The sequence below is a fragment of the Mobula birostris genome, chromosome 23, assembly GCF_030028105.1.
Source record: "Mobula birostris isolate sMobBir1 chromosome 23, sMobBir1.hap1, whole genome shotgun sequence".
NCBI classification, from domain to species: Eukaryota; Metazoa; Chordata; class Chondrichthyes; order Myliobatiformes; family Myliobatidae; genus Mobula; species Mobula birostris.
Window position 1 is genome coordinate 30,837,696 of NC_092392.1, and position 21,220 is coordinate 30,858,915.

The 21,220-nt window shown below is 43.1% G+C and overlaps 1 protein-coding gene across 1 annotated transcript in view; it reads left to right on the forward strand.

Moving 5' to 3' along the window:
- The window catches only part of mapk12a (mitogen-activated protein kinase 12a), a 109,731-nt gene that overhangs the window by 24,254 nt on the left and 64,257 nt on the right, over positions 1-21,220 (forward strand). Inside the window, exon 3 of the mRNA XM_072240960.1 lies at positions 9,264-9,322. Within this exon, the coding sequence (XP_072097061.1) occupies positions 9,264-9,322 (59 nt within the window). The remainder of the gene's footprint in view (positions 1-9,263; positions 9,323-21,220) is intronic.

Below are 21,220 nucleotides of genomic sequence, written 5' to 3' on the forward strand. Positions count from 1 at the left end.
ATCCGCTGTATCCTTAGGTTGTGGGAGGAAACCAGAGTACCTGGAGGAAACTCACACATTCCATGGGAAGGATATACAGACACTCCTTACAGAAGATTCTGGGATTGAACTCTGAACTCTGATGGCCCAAGCTGTAATAGCGTTACGCTAACCGCTACACCACCGTAGGTCCTAAAACTCACTCTTTAATGTGCATTCTTTATAAAAAAATACTACGTTTAGACATGCAGGCAAATAGTTGTCAATAACTTATTTTGCTCAAGTTCCCAATATATCAAGCGTGCAAGATCATAGACTAAATGGCCTGTTCAATCCTGCACTGTTCTAAATTTTGTATATTGTCAATGTTTGGAAACTTAAGGAGATCCAAGAGCAAAATTATTCCCTGAAATTTGGTTGTGGTTTGAAATTCCTTTCCCTGTTGCTTTCATGGAAATTTGATGGCTAAAAAGATTGTGAACATTGTTAAGGAAGGTACATCATGGATTGTATCAATGCCAAAAGACATGGTAACAAAGTTGGTCCAATCTGCCCATCGAGTCTATACTGCCATTCCATCATGGCTGATTCATTATCCCTCTAAATCGCATTCTCTTGCCTTCTCCCCGTAACCTTTGACACTCGGACTAATCAAGAACCTATCAACCTTCGCTTTAAATATACCTAATGACTTGGCCTCCACAGCCATCTGTAGCAATGACTTCCACTGGCTAAAGAAATTCCTCCTCATCTAAGTTCTAAATGGGCATCCCTCTATTCTGAGGCTGTGCCCTCTGGTTCCAGATTCCCCAACTATAGGAAACACCCTCTCCACATCCACTGTATCTAGGCCTTTCAATATTCGATAGGTTTCAGTGAGATCCCCTCATTCTTCTAAACTCCAGTGAGTACAGGCCCAAAGCCATCAAATGCTGGTCATATATTAACCCTTTCGTTCCTTGGGATCATACTCACGATTCGTCTCTGGACCCTGTCAAGTTTTGACAGACCAAATGTAATAGTTTGGGGTTTGCCTATTGAATCTGACAAAAAAAACTGATAAAAATTCAGCCTTTTAAAGTAAGTTGTTAAACACTGCCACTGGTTGAATTGCCTTTCAGTGTCCAAGTAAATAATTCAATTTTCCCATTACTGTGCATTCAATTTATTGTTCAGCTTGTTCGGAATGCTTCAGTTTAGGTTTTTTTCTGTGAAGTATGCAGTAAGAGAGAATGCAGATATCCAGAAATGTAAATTACATTTGTGTTCTGCTGATTATTGATTAAAGTTGCAGTCTTCGGAGACATTTACAATTTATTTCTTTGTTCTCGATGGGAAAGCGTTCAGTTGATATGGCTGTCAGGCTGCTCCACCGCACAACTCATCGGCTTGGCATCCGTTCAATAAGTGCTTACAAAGAGGAACTGGCAAAATGCAATGTAGGGACAGGATCCTGTTGAACTGGATTAGGTCACTATCTTTCCTGTCCCAAAAGTATGTCAGATCAGAATCGGAATCAGGTTATATATAGAATATAGAACACAGAACTTAGAAAACCTACAGCACAATACAGGCCCTTCGGCCCACAAAGCTGTGCCAAATATGTACTTACCTTAGAAATTACCTAGGGTTACCCATAGCCCTCTATTTTTCTAAGCTCCATGTACCTCTCCAGGAGTCTCTTAAGAGACCCTATCGTATCCACCTCCACCACCATCGCTGGCAACCCATTAATTGCATTCACCACTCTCTGCGTAAAAACTTACCCCTGACATCTCCTCTGTACCTACTTCCAAGCACCTTAAAATTGTGCCTTCTCATGTTAGCAATTTCATCCCTGGGAAAAAGCCTCTGACTATCCAGACCATCAATGCCTCTCATCATCTTATGCACCTCTATCAGGTCACCTCTCATCCTCCGTCGCTCCGAGGAGAAAAGGCCAAGTTCACTCAACCTATTCTCATAAGGCATGCTCCTCAATCCAGGCAACATCCTTGTAAATCTCCCCTGCACTCTTTCTATGGTTTCCACATCCTTCCTATAGTGAGGCGACCAGAACTGAGCACAGTACTCCACGTGAAGTCTGACCAGGGTCCTATATAGCTGCAACATTACCTCTCAGCTCCTAAACTCAATCCCACGGTTGATGAAGGCCAATGCACAGTATGCCTTCTTAACCACAGAGTCAACCTGCGCAGCAGCTTTGAGTGTCCTATTGACTCAGATCCCAAGATCCCTCTGATCCTCCACACTGCCAAGAGTCTTACCATTAATACTATATTCTGTCATCATATTTGACCTACCGAAATGAACCACCTCACACTTATCTGGGTTGAACTCCATCTGCCACTTCTCAGCCCAGTTTTGCATCCTATCGATGTCGCGCTGTATCCCCTGACAACCCTCCACACTATCCACAACACCCCCAACCTTTGTGTCATTAGCAAATTTACTAACCCATCTCTCTACTTCCCCATCCAGGTCAATTATAAAAATCACAAAGAGTAAGGGTCCCAGAACAGATTCCTGAGGCACATAAATGGTTACCGACCTCCATGCAGAATATGACCCGTCAACAACCACTCTTTGCCTTCTGTGGGCAAGCCAATTCTGAATCCAGAAAGCAATGTCCTCTTGGATCCCATGCCTCCTTACTTTCTCAATAAGCCTTGCATGGGGTACCTTATCAAATGCCTTGCTGAAATCCATATACACTACATCTACTGCTCTATCTTCATCAATGTGTTTAGTCACATGCTCAAAAAATTCAATCAGGCTCGTAAGGCATGACTTGCCCTTGACAAAACCATGCTGACTATTCCTAATCATATTATACCTCTCTAAATGTTCATAAATCCTGCCTCTCAGGATCTTTTCCATCAACTTACCAACTGCTGAAGTAAGACTCACTGGTCTATAATTTCCTGGGCTATCTCTACTCCCTTTCTTGTGTAAGGGAACAACATCTGCAACCCTCCAATCCCCCAGAACCTCTCCTGTCCCCATTGATAATGCAAAGATCATCACCAGAGGCTCAGCAATCTCCACCCTTGCCTCCCGTAGTAGCCTGGGGTACATCTCGCCTGGTCCTGGTGACTTATCCAACTTAATGCTTTCCAAAAGCTCCAGCACATCCTCTTTCTTAATATCTATATGCTCAAGCTTTTCAGTCCACTGTAAGTCATCCCTACAATCGCCAAGATCCTTTTCTGTGGTGAATACTGAAGCAAAGTACTCATTAAGTACCTCTGCTATCTCCTCCGGTTCCATACATATTTTTTCACTGTCACACTTGATTGGTCCTATTCTCTCACATCTTATCCTCTTGCTCTTCACATGCTTGTAGAATGCCTTGGGGTTTTCCTTAATCCTGCTGAGGCTTTCTCATGACCCCTTCTGGCTCTCCTAATTTCATTCTTAAGCTCCTTCCTGCTAGCCTTATAATCTTCTAGATCTCTTTCATTACCTAGTTTTTTGAACCTTTTGTAAACTTTTCTTTTCTTCTTGACTAGATTTTAAACAGCCTTTGTACACCACAGTTCCTGTACCCTACTATCCTTTCCCTGTCTCATTGGAACGTACCTATGCAGAACTCCACGCAAATATCCCTTGAACATTTGCCACATTTCTGCCGTACATTTCCCCGTGAACATCTGTTCCCAATTTATGCTTCCAAGTTCCTGCCTAATAGCCTCATGTTTCCCCTTACTCCAATTAAATGCTTTCCTAACTTGTCTGTTCCTATCCCTCTCCAATGCTATGGTAAAGGAGATAGAATTATGATCACTATCTCCAAAATGCTCTCCCACTGAGAGACCTGACATTTGATCAGGTTCATTTCCCAATACCAGATCAGGTACAGCTTCTCCTCTTGTAGGCTTATCTGCATATTATGTCAAGAAACCTTCCTGAACACACCTAACAAACTCCACCCCATCTAAACCCCTTGCTCTAGGGAGATGCCAATCGATATTAGGGAAATTAAAATCTCCCACCACAACAACCCTGTTATTATTACACCTTTCCAGAATCTGTCTCCCTATCTGCTCCTTGATGTCCCTGTCACTATTGGGTGGTCTATAAAAAACACCCAGTAGAGTTATTGACCCCTTCCTAACTTCCACCCACAGAAACTGAGTAGACAATCCCTCCATGACTTCCTCCTTTTCTGCAGCTGTGACACTATCTCTGATCAACAGTGCCACGCCCCCACCTCTTTTGCCTCCCTCCCTGTCCTTTCTGAAACATCTAAAGCCTGGCACTTGAAGTAACTATTCCTGCCCCTGAGCCATCCAATTCTCTGTAATGGCCACAACATCATAGCTCCAAATACTGACCCACGCTCTAAGATCATCCGCTTTGTTCATAATACTCCTTGCATTAAAATAGACGCATCTCAAACCATCAGTCTGAGCACATCCCTTCTCTATCATCTGCCTATTCTCCCTCTCACACTGTCTACAAGCTTTCTCTATTTGTGAACCGCCTCTTCCACCGTCTGTTCAGTTCAGTTTCCACCCCTTAGCAATTCTAGTTTAAATGCTCCCCAATAGCCTTGGCAAACCTCCCTGCCAGGATATTGGTTCCCCCTAGGATTCAAGTGTAACCCGTCCTTTTTGTACAGGTCACTTCTGCCCCAGTAGAGGTCTCAATGATCCAGAAATCTGAATCCCTGCCCCCTGCTCCAATCCCTCTGCCACGCATTTATCCTCCACCTCATTCTATTCACTTCAACATATATCTGTTGTGGAATGTGTTGTTTTGCAGAGGCAGTACATTACAGCACATAATAATAAATTACAGTAAGTATAAATATAAATTTTTAATTAAATAAGTAGTGTAAAAGAGAGGGAAAAGTGGTGAGGTAGTGTTCACGGGTTCAATGTCCATTCAGAAATTGGATGGCAGAGGGGAAGAAGCCGTTCTTGAATCATTGAGTGTGTGGCTTCAGGCTTCTGTACCTTCTCCCTGATGATAGCAATGAGAAGAGAGCAATTTGAGGCATTGCCTTTTGATATTGTGCTGGATGCTGGGGAGGCTAGTGCCCATGATGGAGCTGGCTGAGTTTACAATTTTCTGCAGCTTTTTCCGATCCTGTGCAGTGCCCCCCCCCCCACACACACCAGACGGTGATGCAATCAGCTGGAATGTTCTCCATGGTACATCTGTATTATATACAGTCTTGTGCAAAAGTCTTAAGCACCCTAGATTTTTCATACGGTTTCAGATGGTGTGGCCTCCACAGAGCCCTGATCCCAACATCATCGAGGCTGTCTGGGATTACCCGGAGAGACAGAAACAAGTGAGACAGCCAAAGCCTGCAGAAGAACTTTGGCAAGTTCTCCAAGATGCTTAGAACGAGCAATGAGCCAATTTTCTAATAAGACTGCACAACGGTGTACTTAAGAGAATTGATGCAGTTTTAAAGGCAAGGGGTGGTCACACCAAATATTGATTAGTTTTTTTAGTTGTTTACTGCTCTTCATAGTAATTTTTTTGATATTTCAAAACTTTTCATTTCATTATTTTTGAAAGCATCTTCATTCTACAGATTTTTTTACATGTGCCTCAGACTTTTGCACAGTAAATTATATAGGTATAAATATACAATACTGTGAAAGTTAGGCACATATATATAACTAGGGTGCCTAAGACTTAGGTAATTATATGTATTGTACTGTACTGCTACAAACAAATTTCATGACATATGTATAGGCATCCGTTAGTCTCGTGAGACCATGGATTTGTGCCTTGGAAGGTTTCCAGGGCGCAGGCCTAGGCAAGGTTGTATGGAAGACCGGCAGCTGTCCATGCTGCAAGTCACCCCCCTCCACGATGTTGTCCAAGGGAAGGGCATTAGGACCCATACAACTTGGCACCAGTGTTGTCGCAGAGCAATGTATGGTTAAGTGCCTTGCTCAAGGACACAACACGCTGCCTCAGCCAAGGCTCGAACCAGCGACCTTCAGATCACTAGACGAACGCCTTAACCACTTGGCCACGCGCCAACACATGACATATGTGAGTGATGATAAACCTGATTCTGATATGGGTCGCTATTGTGGACTGAGAGTGGGAAGGGGGCAGGGAGAGGGGAGAGAGCGGGAAGCACCAGAGAGATATTCTGTAAAGATCAATAAACGAATTGTTTGGAATCAAATGACCTTGCTGTGTGTCTGCACCTGTGCCACCCACTCTGCCTCGGGCGCTCCTTCTCTCCCACTTGTCACACACCCCTCCTGTGGTGCTCCACACTCGCCATTCCCAACATCCTTCGACCTCCAGATTTACAACCTCACTCTCCGCTCCACATTGACAAATACAGTTTTGTGCAAAAGTCTTAGGGACCCAAGCCATACACATGTGCCTAAATCTTTTGCACAGTGCTACATATGTAAGTCATGGTACAACAGTGAACATGGTAAAGAAAATCAAGAGTACATTTAATTCTGCTACTCTAATACACTAACATAATCCTCTGTTTTATTGATCTTGCATGATGTGGTATTGTGACCAGTCTCAAATACCTGCCAACTTTACAGTCTGTGCAAGTGATGGGAGCAGTCAGGAGACAGTCAGTTAGGTAGCTCCTTTATTCGACAGCTTATAGCATTTCTAAACCAGGATATCTTCTTCCAACCAATTTCCATTAATCACTGACTGCAGTGGGAGTTAATAGCGTCATTCCTATGCCATTCATTTAGCCACGCCCACATGGGAGGAGTTCCCATACTGTACAAGCAGGGTTATCAATAAAGTTCAGTTGAATACCCTGCATGCTGGCATCCTGGTGTGCTCTGCACCCTCCCTCAGTAATGAACATAACCCTGATGAGATATGATTTGGGAGACCCAACTGTGAATAAGTCTGGGCCATGGGATATACAGTACCCCTGAACAGCAAACCCCCATGCTCCCAATCCCAGATAAGAACTACTTATGTTTAAATGTTGCCCTAAGCAGTGCTACCTTGGGCGGTGGGGGGTGGGGTGGGGTCGCCTCTTCCACAGAAGTCAATGGAAAAGACACAGGCAAAGTTTTAAAACGGGCTGCTATTTCACAATAGGCATTTCTTGGCTTAAGAAAAAGGACATACATCATGTTCAATAAATCTTTGCAAATCAAAAATGCTGAACAAAAAGTATTAGGAGCATTTTGCTACATTGCATTTCTTTTGTACAGATAATGGCAGTCTGTTCATTATAATCAATCATAACTTTGTAAATCAAAAACACAAGAGATTCTGCAGATGCTCGAAATCTAGAACAACACACTCAAAATGCTGGAGGAACTCAGCAGGTCAGTTATCCTCGATGGAAATGAATAAGCAGTCGATGTTTTGGGCCAAGACCCTTGTTCAGGAGTGAAAAGGAAGGGGGAAATCGCCAGAATAAAAAGGTGGGGGGAGGAGAAGGAGGATAGCGAGAATTTGATAGGTGAAGCCAGCTGGGTGGGAAAGGTAAAGGGATGGAGAAGGAATCTGATAGGAGAGCAGAGAGGACCAAGGGAGAAAGGGAAGAAGGAGGGACACCAGGGGCGGTGATAGGCAGGTGAGGAGAAGAGGTAAGAGGCCAGAGTGGGGAATAGAAGAAGAAAGACGAGGGAGGAAAATTTATTTTTTACCAGAAGGAACAAAAGGCATGTATGTGCACTCCAAAGGGCCAATAGTATAATTGTGAAAATACACAAGAAGACTGTCCATTAATCAAGAAATTTCTGCCTTTTTGAAAGTCAAAGTGCAATTTATTATCATCTGCACAAGTACATGCACACATCAAGTGTAATGGAAAACCCTTTGCAGCAGCATCACAGACACATAGCATCAGATAGGCAGCATTCACAGGAAAAAACAAAGTAAGCATACAATACTGTACTAAAGTCTGAGGCATATTTACAGTATATAACTATGTGACCTAAGACTTTTGCACAGTACTGCAGTAATTTTTTGCCTTTATCAAAAGAAAAATGCTTTACACTAACTGTGCCAGAGCCGTGTTCTGCCTACACTGTTGTACGGGTCAGAATGCTGGCGCCTGACAGAGAATGAATTTGCCAAGCTGTTGTCATTCCACACCATGCCTCTGTAAGATCCTCCATGTTTTATGGCCAAGAAAAATCTCCAACCACACCCTACTCCTTCAGTGTCATCAAGATGACATAGCCACAGTCATCGTGAGGAAACGTTGGAGATAGATTGAGCACATGAAGAGAGAGAGTCCAACTCCTTGTTGTCGTAAACGTAAGTGGTAATGGGCAGTAACTAACAGTTTTATGTATCAGAAAAAGAACCCAGAATATCTAAAATACTATATATCTTTCTTTTCTGCCAGCAGACTAATGTATTCAAACTATGGTTTGCATTTCTGATTTAGACATGCCAAGTGGCCAAGTGGTTAAGGCATTTGACTAGCTACCTGAAGGTCGTGAGTTCAAGCTTTGGCCGAGGAAGTGTGTTCAGTCCTTGAGCAAGGCACTTAATCACACATTGCTCTGCGACGACACTGGTGCCAAGCTGTATCGGCCCTTGCCCTTCCCTTGGACAACATCGGTGTCGTGGAGAGGGGAGACTTGCAGCATGGACAACTGCCGGTCTTCCATACAACCTTGCCCAGGCCTGCGCCCTGGGGAGTGAAGACTTTCCAGGCGCAGATCCATGGTCTCGCAAGACTAACGGATGCCTTATTTCATTGTATCTTATTGCACGTCAATCAAATACTTCTTGTTTATTAACAGAAACCACCAGGTTCAGGAACAGTTACTACTCCTCAACCATCAGTCTCTCAAACAAAAGGGGGTAACTTCGCTCAACTTCACTTGCCCCATCATTGAAATGTTCCCACGACCCATGGGCTCAGTTTCAAGGACACATAATTTCATGTCCTCGCTATTTATTGCTTATTTATTTGTATTTCTGTTTCTTCCTTTTGCATTTGCAGTTTGTTGTCTTCTGCACTCTGGTTGATCGCCCTAGCTGGATGGTCTTTCGTTGATTCTGTTAAAGTTACTATTCTATAGATTTGTTCAGTATGCCCACAAGAAAATGAAACTCAGGGTTATATATGGTGACATATATGTACTTTGATAATAAAAATTTACTTTGAACTTTGAGAAGCATTTTGGTGAGCCCCTTTAGGAGCCACAAAAGTAAAAGTAGTTCAGATATTAAGTAATTCTAAAAAATGAAAATAATAACTCATATGATTTGTTTATATTTTCTATTCCTTCCAGCTGTATGGGTAATAATCATAAATCAAGTGTAAAACTATTATGTTTTCTTTTCTCTAGGTTATTGGGCTGTTGGATGTTTTTACACCAGATCTGTCTTTGGAGAAATTTCATGATCTGTAAGTTTTTAATTCCATAATTAATTTGGGAATAACAATATTATCTGTTGTCAACACAATGTAGAAGACATAGATACACATGTAAAATGAAGTTTCTTATACCAAAGACTGTCTGTCCAGGTACCATATCCGATGAGGGCTTTGGTGACCATGGTTTTCCATATACAGGTTTCCCCCGCCATCCGAAGGTACAGCGTTCCTATGAAACGGTTCATAAGCCGAAATGTCGTAAAGCGAAGAAGCAATTACCATTAATTTATATGGGAAAAATTCGTGAGCGTTCACAGACCCAAAAATAACCTACCAAATCATGCCAAATAACACATAAAACCTAAAATAACAGTAACATATTATAAAGCAGGAATGATATGATGAATACACAGCCTATATAAAGTAGAAATACTTTTCCACAATCATTGCCTGAACTGTTCTCCGTAGCGAAAATCTCATGCAAGCGCTCTCGGCAGAAACACGGCGCAAGCGCTCTCCAGAAACCTTTAAGCTATGGAGCTGCCAAATCATACCAAATAACACGTAAAAATACAAAGCCTGTATAAAGTAGAAATAATGTATGTACAGTGTAGTATCACTTATGGGAATTGGGACAGTGCCGAGCACACTGATGACGGTGTGTTAGGCTGAGTCATCGCAGGTTGGGGTGGAGCAGCGGCCCCCACCCTCTGGGCAGCGACCTGATCCTGATCCGCGAAGAATGCAGGGGTACAGTGGTAGCCGGGATGCACCCAGCACATCTTTAAGAAAAAAGCCGAAGCAAACAAGCTAATTAATTAGGTGCCACCCGGCACATAAATGTTGGCGCAGATCAGAGGCGACGTGATCGGGCAATCATCTCTGATCTGGACCGACATTTACGTGCCAGGCGGCACCTAATTAATTAGCTTGTTTATTTTGGCTTTTTTTAAAAAGATGTGCTGGGTGTGTCCCGGCTACCGCTGCATTCTTCGCGGATCGGTATCTATCCGCGGTTCGGGGGTTGGGGTGGTGGGACACTAAGGTGTCATCTGTTTCCATCAGGTCAGGTAGGTCATCTTCTTCTATGTCTGCCTGCCTCGATGTCGAAGGTCGAGGTTCATCATCTGCTGTGGCTGATGTGGAAGGCTTGCTTGACTGCTTAGCCTCGTGCATTTTTAGATCATACAGTTCTTTGTAAGCACCCAAACCATCCTGCAAATATGCTCTAAACTGACATACTCTTTCAAAATTAAAGTCGTACTTTATCATTGCAGTGAAAATTTCACGCAGCTACCTCATGTTCAGTTCCTGGACGACTTCACTTTCGGTCCGTTCGCGACTGCATTCGGTTTTGATTGTTATCCTTTCCTCTTCCCATTGCATCAGCTCTTCATCTATCAGTTCTTGGTCATGGGATGCCAAAACCTCTTCAACATGACCTTTGTCAGCTTCCACAAGCCAAACTCACTTCGTCCTTACTTCATTCACCACAATCGAAACGCTTAATTATGTCTAGTTTTACGCTAAGTGTAACACCCTTACGAGCTCTTTCAAGCTTTTCCAATACCTTAGAACTCATCTTGCTAACGGCTGCTCACAGGCACGTGTTTACGCAATGCCGGCGAGAATGCAGCGCCGAATTTCGGGGGAGGAGTGGCTGCTCGGGGCGCGCGCTGCTTTTTATCGCACGCTACTTTTTTATCGCGCCCTGCTTTTTTTCGTAACAGTGAAAACACCCTCTGTTAGCGAAAACAGGTCACTAATGTAGGTCTTTCATAACAGTGAGGTTTCGTAAAGCGAACGTTCGAAAAGCGGGGGACACCTGCAGATCTATCCTTCGTTTTTTGAATGACTTCCATTTCCTCGATGTGTAGCCACCTGGCTATGATTTTGATGTACATAAGCCGAAGTCTTCCTCTAGGTTTACTCCCCTCAATCTTTCCAGAGAGTATGAGTTTTTCCAGTTCATCTTTCCGCATGATGTGTCCTAGGAATCTGAGTTGTCTTTCTCTTATTGTTGGTATGAGTGATCGAACTGCTTGGGCTCTTCCGAGAACTTCTTCATTTGATGTGTGTGGTCCATGATATTTTTAACATTCTCCTGTAGAACCATAATTCAGTTGTTTCTAGTCTCTTCTCCATTGCTGGAGAAATGGTCCAGCATTCACTTCCATAAGTCAGGGTAGAATAAATGTAGCACTGCAGTATTCTGTGTTTAGTGTACGTGCTTATCTTTCTGTCTGTTAATATGGTCTTCATTTTTTGGAAAGCTTCTTTCGCCATTGCTATTCTGTATTTGATATCTGTGTCGCACCTGCCTTCAGTTGTTATTAAGCTGCCAAGATGTCTGAATTTGTTGACTTGTTTGATGTTTGTATTTCCGATCTTGATCACACATTGTGGGATGTTTGTCTTTCTGGAGATGCGTCTTGCTCTTACCATGATTACTCTGAGAATAATTTTTGCAACGTGGCTCATTAGGCTTACTGTACGATGTAACTCACATTCTGTTGCTCCCTCTTTCTTTGGAAGTGTAATGAACACTGATTTACTTAAATCATCAGGTATCTTGCCATGATCATAGATTTCATTTGCTATTTCTGTTATTTTCTCTATTCCAGAATCTTCTAAGGCCAGTATCATTTCAACAGCAATGTTGGCTGGACCAGTTGCTCTGTTATGTTTTGTTTTATTTACGGCTGCTCGAATTTGATTTTAGAATGCTAGGTCCTTCAAGCTTCTTCTTTATGTTCAGTTTTTCTCCTCTTTGGTCTTCAAAAAGTTCTTTTATATATTCTGTCCATCTGTTTAGGATTTCCTCTTTGTTCATAATTAAGCTGCCATCTTTTGCCTTGATGCATCCACTTGCTGAGCAAGGTAATTTCCCCGTTAGTTCTTTAATCTTATTGTGCATCAACTTTGTTCCAGGGTTATGGGTTTGTAGCGTTTCTATCTCTGAGCGTTTCTCATTTAGCCATCTGTCTTTAGCTTCTCTGCATTTTCTTTTTATTGTCTTATCAAGTTGTTTGTATTCTTCGCTGTCTCTTAGTTTGATGGTCTGTTTTTGTTGAATCAATTGTATTATACCTTCAGTTATCCATTTCTTCTTACTTTTCCGGTCTTTTCGTGGGATGGTTTCTTTTGCAGCTTCAACCATGGATTCCTTCAGTATGTCCCAGGAGGATTTGCCTCCTTCATCCTGCAGCAATTGAAAATGGTTTTTCACCTTGATTGTGTATTCTGTTTTCAGATGAGGGTTGTTTTGTAGTTGTTGATAATCCAGTGGTTCTGATCTTTTTGGTTTCTTTAATTTTCTCATCTTTATTTTCATTTTGCAAATGACTGGTATGTGGTCGCTTCCACAGTCTGCTCCAGGGTAGCTTTTAGATTGAGTTATCTAGTTTTACCAAAGACTAAACAGTGAATTTCAGGTTATTTTTCATCTTTAATGAAAATGTATGCCCAGGACAGCCAACATTTTCTATCCTTAACCAGTGTCACACTGGACTTCATTGCTAGACACAGTTTTTTAAATCAATTGAAATGCAGCAGGCTTACAAGCATGTAGTGATGGGGTGGCAGAGGATTTGATCATCTATGTCAGGGGTTCCCAACCTTTTTTAAGCCGTGAAGCCTTGCCATTAACCAAGGGGTCCATTGACCACAGGTTGGGAACCCCTAATATGTAGCTTAATGTCAAAATCCCTTGTTCCCTGTTTGTGCACATTGTCTTGATCTTAGTGAGAGTGGTAATTAAGGTATTACATTTGGCCTTAGCACCCTGAGCTCATGAAATCCAACATTCCTACTTTTGAGTCTTACACCAGGGGAGACATTGAGAAGCAGGGAAGAGATGGTCAGGTGGACCAGTCACACTTACTATCAAGCTTTACAAAGCAAAGTTGTCACTTGGACAAATTGTAGAGGTAGATGTATTGGGGAGGAGACATGTCTATACCAAAGGAGGTGTGGGGCACTCCTTCCCTCCGCTAGCCTGCAGGTCACCCTTGGGCAAGGTGTAGCACCTGCTTAGACCCCCGATCAGAGTCACGTGAAGCCATGGGAGCAGGTGGTGGATGGCCGTATGAGCAGCTGGCGCAGATCACAAGTCCTGGTTAAGCGACCACTGACACCAGGCAGACAATCTCTGAAGAGCATTGATAATGGCTGGAGTCACCCATCTTGTAAAGGCACTGCCCAGAAGGCAATGGCAAACCACTTGCGTAGAAAAAGTTGCCAGGTTATGGAAAGACCATGATCGCCCACGTCATACGACATGGCACACAGTGAATGAACAAAAAGGCTGGAAGTCTACCAAACCGAGGCAGAAAAAAGTGCAAAACTATTGTGAAGACAATTCCACACAAACTTTAAATTGTTTTAAATCAAGAAGAATCAATGAAGTCATGTTTGTTTTAATTCAAGGACAATGGGACTGAAATCCTTTATTTACTTTACTGTTGGGAGAACAATGGGACGGCATCAGCCACCTGCACTCCATTCTGTCCACACCCTGTTGGACTGGGCAGGGTCTGAGCAGAAATCTGCATACAGAGGTGGGGCCAGGAATGTGGTGCTCAGTTATTGTTGCAGTCCCTGTCTCTGGTCACAGACAGGGCAAATCTTAGCAGGGCTGAGCTTATTGGGCAAAATCATTATTTCCAAATCTACAGGAGGTGTAAGTGTTTCACTTCAGTAGGAACAACCAGGGTAGGTCTTACACAGTGAATGGTAGGGGACTGAGGAGTGTGGTAGAACAAAGGGATCTGGGAATGCAGGTCCATAATTCATTGAAAGCGGCACCACAAGAAGATAGGGTCGCAAAGAAAGCTTTTGGTAGATTGGATTTCATAAATTAAAGTATTGAGTACAGGAGATGGGATGTTGTGTTGAAGCTCTATAAGACATTGAGTTCTGATTTGGAGCCTTGTCCTACAGGAACCTACCTACAGGAAAGATGTAAATAAAGTTGAAAGAGGACAAAGAAAATTTACAAGGATGTTGCTGGGTCTGGAGGACCTGAATTATAAGGAAAGATTGAATAGGTTAGGACTTTATTCCTTTGGAAAGTAGAAGATTGAGAGCAGACTTAATAGAGGTATACAAAATTATGAGGGGTATAGATAGGGTAAATGCAAGCAGGCTTTTTGCACTGAGGTTGGGGTTAAGGGGAACATGAGGGAAAATTTCTTTTCTTAGAGGGTTGTGAGCATGTGGAACAAGTTACCGGCACAAGCATGCTTGATTTCAAAGTTTAAGGGAAGTTTGGATAGGTACGTTGATGGTGGAGGTATGGAGGGATATGGCCCTGGTGCAGGTCGATGGTAGTAGACAGTTTAAAGGGTTTGGCACTGACTAGATGGGTCAAAAGGCCTGTTTCTGTTCTACGACTCTATGACTAACCCTGTGGAAATGATCAGACCAGAAATCCCTCACTCAACCATCCCTTTTAGCTATCGTGGATCATTTGGGATAGATGGAAACCTGGGATGTGGCAGATTCCAGAAATTACTGTCAGTTTCATCTTTGAAATCAATTTTCACTGACATCTTCGCCATTAAGTTAACTCCAAAGGTTATCCACAATTTCCGAGCCCTTGTGGACAAGCTTAGTCTATTTCGATTATTCTCTCCATCGCGTATTTAACGTGAGTTTAGAAAAAGCAGTGGCACCAATATTTGTTGGAGGAGTAGATCCTGCATCAGGGTCTGGTATGGGGTGTGGGTCTACTGCACAGGATCGAAAGAAGCTGCAGAAAGTTGTGAACTCAGCTTCATTATGGGCACTAGACTGCATAGCTTCCAGGACATCTTCAAAGGTCGATGCCTCAAAGAGATGGCACCCATTATTAAGGACCCCCATCACCCGGGACATGCCCTCTTCTCATTGCTACCATTAGGGAGGAGATACAGGAGCCTGAAGGCACACACTCAATGATTCATGTTGGGTTGAGTTACTCAACGATCTTGGCAATTTACTTGCGAACATTTCATCACAACAGTGCGCTGTTGATTGTGCTATGCCCTCCGAATGCTTGGCCTTTATATACTTTTCAATCAGCTGATTGGGTGTCACTTCGGAAACTCAATTGTGATGTAGAGAGGAAATCTCATCACTGATGGGTTGTGTGGCCAAATTTGTGCGCTGTGGTCTGGAATTTTGCCCACATCAGCTCATAAATAGGATTGAGGTCTCGGTATTTACTTACAGAATTGTTTGCGGAAATTCTAGGAATTCTCTTGCGTGCTGCGTGTTCGTTCACTTGCTCCACAACTTTCAGCGATGCCCAGTTGAATTATTTCCTATATGCACATAAATACTCACTGTATTTCATAGTTTTTTAGTATTATGTATTGGAATGTACTGCTGCTGCAAAAGCTACAAATTTCACGACATATGCTTTTGCTATAAAATCTAATTCCGATTCTGTCCCTTCACTTTCGGACAGTGAAAGTCTGGACAACCAGCATGTTAAATTGCTCTGACTAATTAATGTGGTTGTGGTGGCCTTGGACTTTCTTGGTTTGTGCCATTAGTAACACTTATGCAATGCTGGAGGAACTCAGCAGGTCAGGCAGCATTAAGGAGCCACTGTTTCAGATCGGCCTGAAACATCAACTGTTCAGATGCCGCCTGACCTGCTGAGTTCCTTCAGCATCCTGTGTCTGCAGCTCCATATTTACAACATCATCAATTTCACTCGTATCAATAATGCTTACTCCACTTAGACACAGCTTAAGGACAATTTACTATTTATCATTAACTTTTGGGTGCTGGGGTGGGGATACGCCTCTACCAAAGGAGGTGTAGGTTGCTCCTCCCCTCCGCCATCCTGCAGGTCACCCTTGGGCAAGGTGTAGCACCTGGTTGTCCCTGCCCCACCCCTCCCGATCATGGTCACGTGAAGCCATGGGAGCAGGTGGTGGATGGTCAGATGAGCAGCTGGTGCACATCACAAGTCCTGGTTACGGGTCCTGATACCAGGCAGACAGTCTTTGAAGTCTCTGATAATGGCTGCGGTCACCCGTCTTGTAAAGACACTGCCCAGAAGAATGCAATGGCAAACAATTTCTGTAGAAAAATTTGCCAAGTACAATCAAGGTCATGAGACCGTGATTGCCTATGTCACATGACACGGCACATAACAAATGAATGAACATTAACTTTTGGTATTATTGTTTCTTCTTTTCAATGTTTACTTGACTGTTGATGTACAATACTGATCACATCTTGGAAATTTGCATCCAAGGTCTGTTTTGGAATCCTTTTGCTCACGTTTGCAAAGGTTGTCAGTTGTGGCAGTGCATTTCATTCCATTCATGAGAAAATTATGAAAATATAATCTCCATGCAAAATTGCCAGAAAACAATAAGAGTTTTTGAAAGTTCACGGTATTAAACAATATTATGTGTATTTAAAAACTCAAATAACAAAGGCTATTTGATGTATTTATCAGGGGACCCAGGGGCAACTTTTTCATGCAGAGTGAGTACATGGATTGAGTTCCAGAGGAGGTGACTGAGGAATGTACAGTGAGGAGTTTCCAGGGAATGCAGAAATTGGAACGAGCTGGGTAGGCACTGTGCCAGCATGGGCTTGTTGGGTCGTAGAACCAGGATCTGTATTGTATTGCTCTACAATCCTTTGACTTACATTACTAGGAAAAAACTTTGCAGACATTCCATGTATATATGATACATACAGATGTATCATATGATACATAAGGTGCCTAAGACTTTGGCACAGTACTGTAGTAATTTTATGTATTGCACTGTACTGCTGCCACAAAAAAAAACAAATTTCATGACTATGTGAGTGATGATAAACCTGATTCTGATATGGGTCTCTGTTGTGGACTGAGAGTGGGAAGGGGGCAGGGAGAAGGGGATCATGGTTGGGAAAAGGGGAAGGGAAAGGGTAGAGAGCGGGAAGCACTAGAGAGACATTCTGTAATGATCAATAATCCAATTGTTTGGAATCAAATGACCTTGCCTGGTGTCTCAGGGCTGGGTGTGTCTGCAGCTACACCACTGCACACCCTGGCAGTCCTTCACTGCCACCTGTCCCAACCCCTCCCGTGGCACTCCACCCTCCCCATTCCCAATATCCTTTAACACAAGGAATTCTGCAGATGCTGGAAATTCAAGCAACACACATCAAAGTTGCTGGTGAATGCAGCAGGCCAGGCAGCATCTCTAGGAAGAGGTACAGTCGACGTTTCGGGCCGAGACCCTTCATCAGGACTAACCCAATATCCTTTGCTCCTGCCAAATTTACAAATCCACTCTCCACGCCACATTGACAAATACAGTATTGTACAAAAGTCTTAGGCACCCTAGCGATATATATGTAGCCTTTTGGTAGCACCGCACCCAAGATTTTATATCCTGTTAATCAAGGAATGACACACTTGCCTTGGAGCATTATGATGAAGGTTGATGAAACTGAATCCTAGGATGAGTGAGATATCCTATGAGAAGTTACTGAGTAGGCTGGCCCTACCTTCTCTAGAAGAATGGGAGTGTTTTCATTCATAAAATTTATAGGGGCTTTGTTAGAGTAAGTGCTGGCAGGTGAGCTCAGACTTGGAGTTCATGGCTTCAGGATAAGGATTTGTCCATTTCACTCTGGCAACTGTAATATTAAGATTTTTTGAACCAGCTTGTCTATTGAATACTCAGCTATTGAAGTGATGGGGGTTCCCGATCATCATCAGGGACCCCCACCACCCAGGGCATGCTCTCTTCTTGTTGCTGCCATCAGGACAAAGGTACAGGAGTCTCAGGACTCACACGACCCAGGTTCAGGGACAGATATTACCCCTCAACCATCAGGCTCTTGAACCAAAGAGGGTAACTTCACTTGCCCCATCATTGCAACCAATGGACTCACTTTCAAGGACCCTTCATCTCAAGAACTCAGTATTATTTATTTATTTATTCTGTCTTTCTTTCTTTTTGTAATTGCAGTTTGTTGTCTTCTGTAAACCGGTTGAACGCCCAGCTGGGCGGACTTCCATTGATTCTGCTGTGGTTATTCTTCTGTCATGGATTTGTTGAGTATGCCCACAAGAAAATGAATCTTGGTGTTGTATACGGTGACATATGTGTACTTTGACAGTAAAATTACTTTGAACTTTATTGAAGGACACCCTCAAATGAGAATGCCTCAAAAAGGCGGCATCCATCATTAAGGGCCCCCATCACCCGGGACATACCCTTTTCTGATGGCTACCATCAAGGTGGTGGCACAGGAGTCTGAAGACACACACTCAATGATTCAGGAACAGTTTCTTCCCCCTCTGCCATCGGATTTGTGAATGGACACTGAACCCGTGTGGACTACCTCAATATACATTTTCCCCACGTTTTTGCACTAATTATTTGATTTAATTTACTTTTTTTATATATACTTATTGTAATTTATAGTTTTATTATTATGTATTACAATGTACTGCTGCCAGATTTCATGACATCCAGAATGCCAGTGACGTTGAACCTGGTTCTGATTCTGTTGGTTATGGACAAGGTTAAGGACGGGTTTCTGAACTCATGAATTCAGTTGTACAGAAACTGAACGGCAAAAGAATTAATGTAACAGTTGAATGGCAGAGCACCCCAAATGGCATCACGGCTTATTCCTTTTCCTATTTCTTATGTTCTCAGAGTAGCTGGGGTTTGGGAGGTCAGACAGTGTGATTTGCAAGCAGCACATTATGTTAACGTTATCGCTTTATCTTTGAACATAATATCCTTTGGTTCAGCAATAGTTCCTTTATAAACCACAGCAGAGCTCTTTCAAGGTTCTCACATAACTTGTTAACAAAATTTAACTGAGAGTCTCAAAAACTTTCTCTGTGCCAAGTTCTAGGCGTTACTTTGCTGTTACAATGCAATTGGAGGCGATTCAACCACTTGGTACATGGCAGCTCCCAGCAAAACAATCCCGTCTAACTGCCTATCTCATCCTCCAAGTGATCCTCCTCTTTTCTTTTCTCCCATGGTCCACTTTCCTCTCCTATAAGCCCTTCACCTTTCCCACCCATCTGGCTTTACCCATCACCTTCTAGCTTTCCTCCTTCCCATCCCCCTCATCCTTTTTATTCTGGCTTCTTCCCCTTTCCATTCCAGTCCTGATGAATGACCTTGGCCTGAAATGTCATCTGTTCACTCTTTTCCATAGATGTTGCCTGACCTGCTGAGTTCTTCCAGCATTTCGTGTGTGTTACTTGGATTTCCAGCATCTACAGAATTTATTGTGCTTATCAATGCTTTTTCCCCTGTTATTTCTGTGCATTCCTGTCACCTATTCTCTCTCATATGATCATCAAACTCTACTTCCTCCATGCTTTTGATTCTTTTACCACTTGTTTTTCAATAACACAGTTCTAAAAATTCCTTTAGAATGCTATGAGATTGGTTAGCATCAGTTCAAACATCACATTAGTGGCTCTGTAGTGTAACACTGCTGCCTTTTGGAAACAGCAGGTATGAGGGGTCAAACTTCCCATGGCTTCCGAGCTCTAATACAGTCAAATGACTCTACAGACTGTGGGGTGTGGTTGGATGTAACTCTACCATGGGCACCACAATAGCATAGCAGACAACACAACGCGATTACAGCTCGGGACGTTGAATTTCAGAGTTCAGTCCTGCCGTCCTCTGTAAGAAGTCTATATGTCAGAGGTCGTTGTCCATGTAGGTACCAATGACATTGGTAGGAAGAGTGATGAAGTTCTGCAATGTGAGTTCGGGGAGTTAGGTGCTGATTTAAAGGACAGGACCTCCAGGGTTGTGATCTCAGGACTGCTACCAATGCCACATGCTAATGAGATCAGAAATAGGAGGATCATACAGTTTAACATGTGGCTAAGCAGTTGGTGTGGGAGGGAGGGCTCTCTTCCAGGGGAGGTGGGACCTGTACAGAGGAGATGGTTTGCACCCGAACTGAAGAGGGATTAATATCCTAACAGCAAGGTTACTACTGTAAGTGTACTGCAAGTGTGGGGGGGAGGGGGTTAAATTTGAGTTGTAGCGGGATGAGTGTCAGAACGGGTAGTGGAGAGATTGTGGAGACAGATATCATTATGATCTCAAACAAAGTCAGGTATTAAAAGATTGAGCAAGGTGTGACTAGTGTCCTGAGCTGCATATATTTCAATGTTAGATGAGCTCAGGGCATGGATCAACGCCTGGAATTATGATACTGTAGCCATTAGTGAGACTAATTAGGACCCCACACACCCCTCATACAAACTCTTCTCCCTCCGGCCATCTGGCAAAAGGCACCGAGGTATTTGGGCTCTCACGACCAGACTATGTAACAGTTTCTTCCCCCCAAGCCATCAGATTCAATACCCAGAGCCTGGACTGACACCAACCTACTGCCCTCTACTGTGCCTATTGTCTTGTTTATTATTTATTGTGATGCCTGCACTGTTTTGTGCACATAATGCAGTCCTGGGTAGGTCTGTAGTCTGGTGTAGTTTTGTGTTGTTTTACGTAGTTCAGTGTAGTTTTTGTATTGTTCATGTAGCACCATGGTCCTGAAAAACGTTGTCTCGTTTTTACTGTGTACTGTACCAGCAGCTATGGTCGAAATGACAATAAAAAGTGACTCGACTTGACTTGGAAGCAGGAGGGGCAGGACTGGCAGCTCAATATTGTGGGGTTCCATTGTTTTAGAAGTGACAGAGTGGGAGGGATTAAAGGGGGAGGGGTGGTGTTGCAAGTCAGGGAAAATGTCATGGCAGTGCTCAGTCAGGGCAGACTGGAGAACTCGACTAGTGAGGTGTTCTGGCTGGAAATGCAGAATAAGAAAGGTATGACCACATTCATGAGGCTGTATTACAGACCACCCCACAGTCTGTGGAATTTAGAGGAACAAATTTGTGGAGATTGAAGAGTGATGAAAGAAACATAAGGT